General features: G+C 50.5%; 1 protein-coding gene across 2 annotated transcripts; it reads right to left on the bottom strand.

Annotated features, from left to right (window-relative positions):
- Window positions 1-411: 411 nt before the first annotated feature.
- LOC133342612 (trace amine-associated receptor 4-like) lies at window positions 412-9,313 on the bottom strand. 2 transcript variants are annotated; one of them, XM_061551865.1, is made up of 2 exons: window positions 9,199-9,313; window positions 412-2,797 (listed from the first exon to the last, which is right to left on the bottom strand). In XM_061551865.1, exon 2 carries the CDS (start codon window positions 2,338-2,340, stop codon window positions 1,333-1,335), a length of 1,008 nt encoding a protein of 335 aa, XP_061407849.1. In that variant the 5' UTR covers window positions 2,341-2,797; window positions 9,199-9,313; the 3' UTR covers window positions 412-1,332. The 2 variants fall into 2 exon arrangements, with proteins under 2 accessions (XP_061407849.1, XP_061407859.1); XM_061551875.1 differs by having other exon boundaries at window positions 412-2,794; window positions 9,199-9,235.
- Window positions 9,314-9,775: the final 462 nt, after the last annotated feature.

Raw genomic sequence — 9,775 nt, 5'->3', positions numbered from 1 at the left:
CTTATGTGACCGTGCTTCATTTTTCGATGATTTACCTTTGGTTGCCGTCCATAAATGACGTCCGCGATTTTGTATGATTTTTGACCCCCCCCCCTTCGTCACACGACGTCACAAAAAGTCAGACCTCCCCTCAAATATGAAGTCACAGAGCTCTGCCCCCCCCCAAAAAAAAACATGCTTCAAATCGCTTTAAACTATTGTCATTGTAGTGCGTATTTAATGTGGCGCTGCACTCTGATGCTGTAGGAGAAACATTCATTAACACGTCTATTTTAATTAAATAGAACGTGTTGTCTATATTTATATAAAGTTGTGCATTTTAATGTGACGTCACATTTCTTAAACACCCCCCCCCCCCCCTCGTCACACATCGATACAAATGTCTGACCCCCCCCCCCTTGGTCCGTGACGTCATTTATGGACGGCATTTTCAGAAAGGGCATCTCGCACCCCCCGCGAAAGCGCGCATCCCAGGTGAAGAACCACTGGTCTAAGGGAACAATTTAACAGAGGCACAGTGGTCCCTCGGTGATCGATGCCATCGGTTAACGATATTTCGGTTAACCATCTTGCCTCCCATAGGGTCCCATTGTTTCTGTTATTGATACATTTTAGAGGAACGATATGTGTTTACCATATCACGCTGAAGCCGATTTCGGCCAATCGGAGCGCTCCTAGTGGCTGCAGCAGACCTTAGCCAATCGACGACGCCCTTTTATGAGCATTTTGAGAGCAACTGACAGCTCGCTTTTGAATATTGGATGTTCGTTGCTTATGGAAACAACTCTCTTGAATACTTTGTCTTTTTTTTTACTTAAAACTTAAATAAGATCAATAACAATGGCCCCTAAAATGAATGCGAACAAAGACAAGACAGTTAGGAAAACGTTTTCTCCCACACCAACTTCTTCATAAACTCCTGAAGCCATTCCATCTTCTTAGCCTAAGGTATGTCATGCTCTATTTATTCAGCTTTTTAGGCTCTGTTACTTATTTATCCATGTTTATATTAATTAGTTAAAAGGTTCTTATGACGTTTATTTATTAACACTGCATGTATAAATATAATAAACTATGTTTTTTGAGTGAAAAAGGTCAACTTCTAATCGTCTTGGAGCATTAAGATTAACGAAATTTTTAAATAACGATGGGTTTCGTGGCACCAATTAATATCGTTCACCGAGAGACCACTGTAGATACAAGATGGACAAGTAGTCTTGCAAACAGTGCAGTATCATACCAATGTTAGAGCGAAGTCTAAAACTACAGGAAGTGACGTTTCTTCATCGTCACAGAGGCCATGGTATCGCAATGAGAAACGCAACCCGCACTTCATTCGGACAACTTAAAGTTCCTCTCTCCCGCCCTGAAAATCCGAAGACTGAGGATCTTGCGGAAGGCGCCACGGAACTGGCGGTTGAAGGAGGCGTAGAGGAGTGGGTTGACGGCCGAGCTGATGTAGCCCATCCAAGTGGCCACCTCGTACTCGACGTCGCAGTCCCCGACAAACGGGAAGACGAGCACGATGATGTAGAAGGGCATCCACGAGAGGAAGAAAGCTCCAATGATACTGCCCAGAGTCACCGTGGCGTTGTGCTCACGTCGGATGTTGCTCACCCTCTGTTGGCCTTGGCTTTGGACCTTTGTGGTCGCTGCCTTGATCTGCCGAGCCTGGGTGCGCGCCACGTGGTAGATGCGCGCGTACATGGCCGTGATGACGAGCATGGTCAGGAAGTAGGGGCAGGCGCCGTAGAAGAAGTGCAGTGTGATGTCGACGCTAAAGAGACAGTCGTCCGGGCAGCCCACCCTCTTGATGGCGCTGGGAATGAGCTGGGGGCTGAAGCTCAGCAGGCTTGGCGAGGTGAAGAGCGCCGCCCCGAACCAGCAGATGAGCAGCATCGCCACGAGGGTGCGTTTCGTGATGCGCTGAGCGTAGCGCAGCGGGTCGCAGATGGCCACGTAGCGGTCGAAGGCAATGCAGCTCAGGTGGAAGATGGAGGAGGTGCAGAGGGTGTAGTCAACGAAATATAAGACGTTGCAGAAGCTGTAGTCGTAGAACCAGCAGTTGTAGACGGTGCCCACCATACGCAGGGGCATCACTATGGACCCCAAGCCGAAGTCGGAGACGGCGAGGGACATCGCGAGGATGTTGGTGTGAGTCTGCAGCTGCCGGAAGATGATGACTGAGCTGATGATGAGCATCTTGCTGAGGATCGTAACCACGATGAAGAAGCTGATGATGATGAGGATGATCGGTCGGCTTTTCTCCGGCAGGCTCGTCCCGCTGCAGTTGTAGCCGTGATAGTCTATGCATTGCAACGTCTTGGTTGTGTTTGCCATGACTTTGAGGGGTCCCGTTAAAAGTAGCTTTGGTACCCTTTGACCTCACCACTGGAGAAATATAAGTCTTAATAAGTGGTTAATATAATCGGTATTTAATTAAGCGGTAGTAGCTTCTTTTTTTCAATCTGCCTTTGCGAGTCCAAACTTTCTCAGAATTGCAACACACCGTTAAAAACTTTTCATACAAATGTTGATGATAATTACGATGACGATGTTTTCGATATGATGCGCTACTGACAATCGGATGGCACTGTTGACGCTTATGCCCTTTCTCTTAAAGACGACGATGCTCCTGGTCCTGTGCTCGTTGAGGTAGTAAACAGTGATGGCGATGGCGATGACGATTTCCGAAGGCGGTCGGATGCAGTTTTTGACTTGGGCTCGAAATTTCTCCTCCCTGACTCCGGCTTCCCAGGTTCCTCGCTCGGTTGCACTCCGGCCACTGTGGAAACTGCTAAACAGAGAGGACCACAAGAAACTCAGTCACTCACCAAACTCAATGCCGTGCCTCGTTACCCATGGGTTTTATCGCACGTTCCATTGCCCTGCATCTGCACGCCTAACATCGCTTTAACGCACGTGTTTTTCGCTTAACGCACACCGCGAGTAGTCTAGCGTGTGACTGACTACCTCTCTGAGCAACGTCGGTGTTGGCTGCCTTGTTCGCTGATGCTGGCGCAGTTATACTCCAATTGACGTCTCCGCCCGTGTCTTCGTTTCGAAAACACTTCACTGTATTATTAACATCACTACCACCTCATTTGCGTCACCGCAACCCCGCGCGGCATCGTCGTCGTCACCTACCTCGCTATCCGTCTTCGCCTCCACCTATCGCTTCGATATTCGTCGTCTCGCCTTCCAGGAATAAATGAATGTCACACGTCGTATATTTATAGACGATGTAAAAACAACACACTCAGGAAAAAACCAGTAGTACAGTATTGTCAAAAAATCTAAGGAACTGGAAACGTTATTTGGTGTTCCTCCTCCTCCCGCCTGTGCCCAATGACCATTCCCTTCTCGCTTCTGGCCCTCTTACGCTGGAACAATCTGCCCCGACACGTCAATCAGCCTCACTCTTCATGAATCGTTCTGCCATTAAACACTGATTTTCCATTTATTACTCCAACTCCCCCCCCCCCTTTCCCTATTCATTAACACCATCATCATCATCGTACTTCTTCAAAACTTCCCTACCCATACTCTCTGGTTTCTATATTAGCTCTCTTCACGCACTACAGTGATTTTGGCTGTAAGGGTTCCACCTGAAGGCGGAAGCTTGTGTTGCCTCCGAAACGTCGTGATTTAATTTATTTTATTTTTTACCTACGTGACTTTACCGAAAAAACCAAAGCGTACGAATCCTTGCAGTCACGAAAGCTTCAAATTTAGAATCCCTACCCATCCCTCGCACTCATCATCATGAACCACCCACTACCACTGTCACCGCCGTCTATTACACACATCGTCGCGTTCACCATGTGCCACCATCCTCGTCGGCTCATCTCATCGCACGATTCTGCTGGACAAATGTGTTCATTCCTCGTCGGGCGCCTTGTGTCGAGGCGCAACGTGAATGGAAGCAAGATGAGAAAAGTCGATGGATGGGGATTCGCCGAACTCGCCTTTGACCGGTAGTTGTCATCTCGAGAAGCAACGTGCGCAAGTTGGGCTCAGGCAGTAACCCACTCGCACACAGACATATACTCCAGCGTATAGCCTTAGCAGTGTGTAGCGGTGTAGTGGTGGTGTAGTGTAGTGGTGTGTCGGTGTGTTTTGCAGTGATGTGTAGTGGTGTGTAGCGGTGTGCTGTGGTGGTGGTGTAGCGGTGTGTCAGTGTGGTGTAGCGGTCTGTAGTGTAATGGTGTGTAGTGTAGTGGTGTGTCGGTGTGTATTGCAGTGGTGTATAGTGGCGTAGTATTGTGTAGCGATGTTTATTGGTATGGTGTGGCGGTGTTTAGTGGCATAGTGTAGCAGTGCAGTGGGGTGTTGTGGCGGTGTAGTGGTGTGTCAGTGTGGTGTAGCGGTCTGTAGTGTAGTGGTGTAGTGTAGCGGTCTGTAGTGTAGTGGTGTGTCGGTGTGTATTGCAGTGGTGTATTGGTGTGCTGTGATGGTGGTGTAGCGGTGTGTAGTTGTGTGTAGTGGCGAGTAGTGGCATAGCGGTGTTGTGTAGCGGTGTGTCGTGTGGTGTGGTGTGTTGTGGTGTGGCGGTTTGTAGTGGTGTAGCGGTGGGGTGTGCTAGTGTCGTGGTGTAGTAGTTCAACATTTTTACTTGTCATAGGCGTGCAGTGTGGTGAGTGTTTGGTGAGTGGGTCTGGTGAGTGTGTTTGTGAATAATGAAGCTGGTGGCTGGTGATTGTTTGGTTGATGGCTGCTCCGCTTCAGGAGGTTATAGGGTGGTGAGTGCGAACAAAGGGCGTGCCTGGTGAGTGTCTAACCAGTGGTGAGCTGTCTTGTGAGTGGTATTTTGGAAAGGTGAAATGTCAGCTGAGTGGTTGGTAAATGGCAGTGATGGCAGAGGTGGGTGGTGAGCATCTGGCAGAAGTCGTAATCGGGTACCCGATACCCGTACCCTTCCCTATACCCGGCTACCCGTACCCGGCCGGGTACGGGTACCCGTTTGCGACCCTGGTGCGGCCGGGTACGGGTACGGGTGGGCCGTGAGTCACAGGTGAGTAACCGTTTGTCACTCATTTCCCAATATCTTGTCTCTTCTCACAATTCAAGTTCCTAGAATCAACCCACCCGTGCCTGCAACATGGCTTCATCCCAGAGGTCGCAATCGGGTACCCGTACCTTACCCGATACCCGGCCGGGTACGGGTAGCCGGGAATCGGGTAGGGTACGGGTACGGGTACCCGTTTGCGACCCTGGTGCGGCAGGGTATGGGTACGGGTAAGGAATCAAAACCCCTTTGCGACCTCTGGCATCTGGTGAGAGTATCAGGTGGTGAACAGTGTCAGGCGTCTGGTGATTCTTGAGAGTGGCGAGCAGAGTCAGGACAGAGCCCATGTAAGGGGAGAAGGGGGCTGAGCAGACAGAAAAGATAAGCCCCGTCTCTAGGACGGGCTGCCCTCTAAATAATAACTGACCCTGTACAATCCATCGTTGGATGAAGGCCACCCCGCGTCCGTGTCCCAGTCGTGAGAAGTGTTGCGACCTGCAGTGTGGTGGGTGGATTGGGTGGGTTGGCAAGTTGGTGTGAGTGGAGTGGGTGACTGAGTGGATGAGTGAGTGACTGCGTTGTGGCCTGCAAGTGTGGTGGTTGATCACGGTGTGGGTGAGATGAAGCAGTCTGGTAGACCCGAGTGCTTAACGCGAGTGTATTCATCAACGAGTAGAGTTCACAGGAACAGTAACCGTGATAGTAGTAGTAGCGACAGAGGAGTTATAAGGAGGCAACTGACCGCCGGTGAGCGAGAGACCCAGGGGACTCGGAGATCCACACATAGACTCGCGTAGATACCCGGGGCCTCCTTTACAACGATCGTCACCTTGATGTGCTGGAAAGGCTTTGAGTGTTCCAATGGCCCTGAGAGCGAAGCCGTCGGGAGTTATGCTCCTGATAGGGTTTCCCATGGCGGTAAGGTCTCGGTTGAGGTCCCAGACGAAGTACGATCCAAGGTGTCCTATTAATCCCCACCCCTGGGCAGGTAGGGCTCTATAGGTTTGTGTTGCAACTCACCTAGGAGAAGGCCACTTCGAATTAAAACCGACAGCTCTGTGGTTGCCAGTTGCCATAGCCGTCTTAGCTCGCTGAGCCACTGTGGAGTAACCCTGAGCCGAAAGATTGGGATCGGAGTGCGCGAGCTGATCTGCGCTTTAAATCAACTCTAGCGCAGGCGGGAGGAAAGTCCTCCAAGCGATAGGGGAGAGGTGGAAACGGTAGGTGCAAGATGGCACTGGCTGCCGCAGCTTTTAACCTGCATGTCGGCGGCTCGGCCATATTTGTCGTTTGACTGTTGACTAGAGTCAACAACAATATCATCATCAACATCATCCGGCAGCACCATGTGAGACCAAAGCAGCCTTTTCTTGGGACAACACTGCTTGCTCCTGATGGAGAGAGGCCTAGAAAAGGTGCCCGAAACAAAGCTGTCCTCAACTCATCCGGTAGGCTTACCGCAGCCAATGGGCATCTCTTTACGCGGTCAAAAATAAACCAAATTTCCCAACATTTGCATGCTGGAACAGTCGCACAATTGGTGAACTCGGATGAAAACAACCGACCACAAAGACGCTCGACTCTCGTGGCAAGGGAGCTTGCCAGACTTGGCATTGGCATCACAGCACAGGGCAAAGTTCGCTTCGCAGAGCAGAGATCCCTGACTGAACACGGGGCGGGATACGTTCTGTTCTGGTCAGGGAAAGTCAAAGAGGAGAGATGTCTTTTTTCGGGCGTCGGACTCACGACGAAGAACACCGTCGCTGGCAAACTCCTGAGCCTTCCAATTGGCCATTCAGACCGCCTGATGTCTCTACGGCTACCCATCCAGGGTAACCAATTTGCCACCATAATCAGTGTTTGTGCACCAACCTAACAGGCTGATCAAGACGTCAGGGAAGCATTTTATCATGACCTCGGAACTCTTCTCACAGGGGGTTGATCACAAAGACATGCTTCTTGTGACGGGAGACTTCGGCTCTAGAGTCGATCAGAACCATGACCGCTAGACGGAAGCCTTTGGCAAGCGTGGAATTGGCAACTGCAACGACAATGGTCCTATGCACCTGGAGCTCTGCGCAGAACACCACCTCTGCATAAAACACGTGCTTTGCCAACAAAAAGCCAGATATAAGACCACGTGGAGACACCTGTGCTCCAAGCACTGGTATCTACTGGATTACATCCTTGTCCGCCAACAGTACGAAAGGGACATACTACACACTAAAGTCGTGCCCAGTGCTGACTGATATACAGGCCACAGATTGGCCAGAGCAAAAGTCACCCTCAGGATCAAACCACCACCCAAGAAGAAATGTCTTCACTCCAAGAAGCTCCAAGTAGAGAAGCCCCCCCTGTTAAGGGAGGAATTCCAGAACAAGCTCAAGACCAGGCTCAGTGAACATCACGCATGGAGACCCTGAAGAGCAGAGGAAACATCTAAAACGAATTTTCAGAACATGGCTGTGGAGGTGGTTGGTTTCTCAATGAGGAAACGCAAAGATTGCTTCGATGATAATGATCCGGAAATCGAATCACTCTTCCAGACTAAACGGTCCTGTCATTCCAGACTACTTGCCTGTCCCAATGACCAAGCCGCAACATCTGCATACAGCGCTGCGTGCAAAACCTTGCAAACAAAGCTGAGAGTCCTTAAACAAAACTCGTGAACAGACCTCGCAGTAAGGACACAACTGTATGCAGACATGGGGGACACGTGAGCATTCTATGAGGCCCTACGCTCAGTGTATGAACCCTTGCACCAGACACGGGACCCCCTAAGATCATCAGATGGCACAACCCTTGTGACAGACAAGGAAGCTATCACGCATCGCTGGTCAAACAACTTTAGCAGTCTCTTCGCAGACAAGCGGACGGTCCAAGCAGCATCCATAGCCAAGTTCCAGCAACGCGAAGTGAGGACTGAACAGGACACGCCACCAACACGGGCAGAGATTGCATCTGCCATCAAGAAGCTCAAATCACACAAGGCACCCGGTATCGATGGGATCGCAGCCGAAGTGTACAAGGAGGAAGGAAATGCACTTCTGGACAGTCTCACAGACAGTTGCCGGATTAAACTAGTGCGGGGCATGTAGCACATGTTATAAAGGCCCCCTAAGTAAAAAAAATAAACATCAATATTAAAACAACCAGGTACTCGTTTAAGACTGAGTCTACCTATTGGAGGCCGAGGACCGGTTCAGATAATCTCTACTGATGTTGGCCGTGAGCTGGAATCGAATCCAAGTCGCCGGGTTCGTAGCGCAGCGCGTTATCCTCTCGTGCTGTTACGCCCTACCAACGGTAATCCTCCCTATTGAAGTACGCTGCCCTCGAGGGCCCTCTACATCAGATTTTGGACAGATGGCAGTCTTTTCAAACTTCGACGTCTCTTTGCTAACAACAAAACCATGGAGCAATATGTTCTGGAACTGCTTTTCGCAAATGACTTTGCACTTTTTGTACACGCGGAGAAGGCAGATCATGTTTTTGGCCTGACCATCACCCTGAAGGAATAAAGGTGTTATATCAGCCTCCACCTCGTGAAATGTACACTCCACCATCAATAAATTACATGGAGATCCAGGAACTCACACATAGACTCACATAGAGATCCAGGGACCCGGAGACCCACACATAGACTCACAGAGACCCAGTGACTCAGAGATAAACACATTGACTCACATAGAGACCCAGGGACTCAGCGACCGACACATAGACTCACATAGAGACCCAGAGACTCAGAGACCCATAGACTCGCGTAGAAATACTCAGAGTAGAGACGCTACAGATGACCTACTCTATATTTAAAACCCCACAACTTGTAGGGCGCCACGGTGGCGAAATGTTAACGACCTCGCCTGGTATACAGGAGGTCGTGGGCACGATACCGACCGTGACGCCTGCTGCTGTGTATTTGGAGTTTGCGTGTCTCTCTCTCCCCGTGGTCGAGTGGATTTTCCTTCGAATCCTCTGCTCTTTCGCTCCACATTTTTAACCGCACGTTTAGAGTGTTTGACCGCTTGCATTACCACGCGTTGGGCTATCATTTGTGGCCAGGTCGCTTCTGAAAAATAGCTACACAGCAGCTTAGTAGAGCCCGGTTAAAATGAAACGTAGTTAATCGTATCAAGGCGAGAGTTTATGTTTAACCATCCATCGTGATGCTGGTACAAATCTTTACTCACCAAGCTTGACACGGGGGCACCGGCGAAAGGGGTTGCAGGTTCGGAGTGTGAATGCGTCTGCCTGTATGTGTGTCGTGGCTATGTCTTGGCTCTGTGTGTGTGTCCTGTCTATGTGTGTGTCCGCACTTTATTTAAGGGGGCATCCGCATTCTCATGGGGTCGTGGGGGAAAGGGAGGAGAGGGTAAGAGGGAGGTGAGAGGGAGGGGAGTAAGAAGGCGCGGGGGTGAATGAGAGCGGGGTAAGAGGGGGTGGAGTGAGAGGGAGTGGGGGTAAGGGGGAGGAAGGGGTGAGAGAGAAGGGGGGTAACAGGGAGGGGGTGAGGGGGGGGGAAAGGAGGAGTTGAGAGAGAGGGGGTAGATAAGAGAGGGGGGGGTAATAGGGAGTGTGAATAAGAGTGGGGGGGTAGGAGGAGGGGTTAGAGGGAGGGGGGGGTGAGCGGGGATGGGGGTGTCTCTGGAGGATATTCTCAATTATAACTTAGTTTTCACACTTATTTCTCCTGCCACCGAGAATCCAGCCCTCTCCTCTTCCCTTGCAGGACCCCCCCCTCCCAGCAGAATCAGTCACGAGGCTAAA

Source organism: Lethenteron reissneri, chromosome 2 (genome assembly GCF_015708825.2).
Source record: "Lethenteron reissneri isolate LAM-NWPU_2019-01 chromosome 2, ASM1570882v1, whole genome shotgun sequence".
NCBI lineage: Eukaryota > Metazoa > Chordata > Hyperoartia > Petromyzontiformes > Petromyzontidae > Lethenteron > Lethenteron reissneri.
This window is presented reverse-complemented; position numbering and strand designations above follow the sequence as displayed.

Excerpts from the sequence above, each read along its gene's own strand:
- LOC133342612 (XM_061551865.1), bottom strand. The coding sequence starts at position 2,340 with ATGGCAAACACAACCAAGACGTTGCAATGCATAGACTATCACGGCTAC.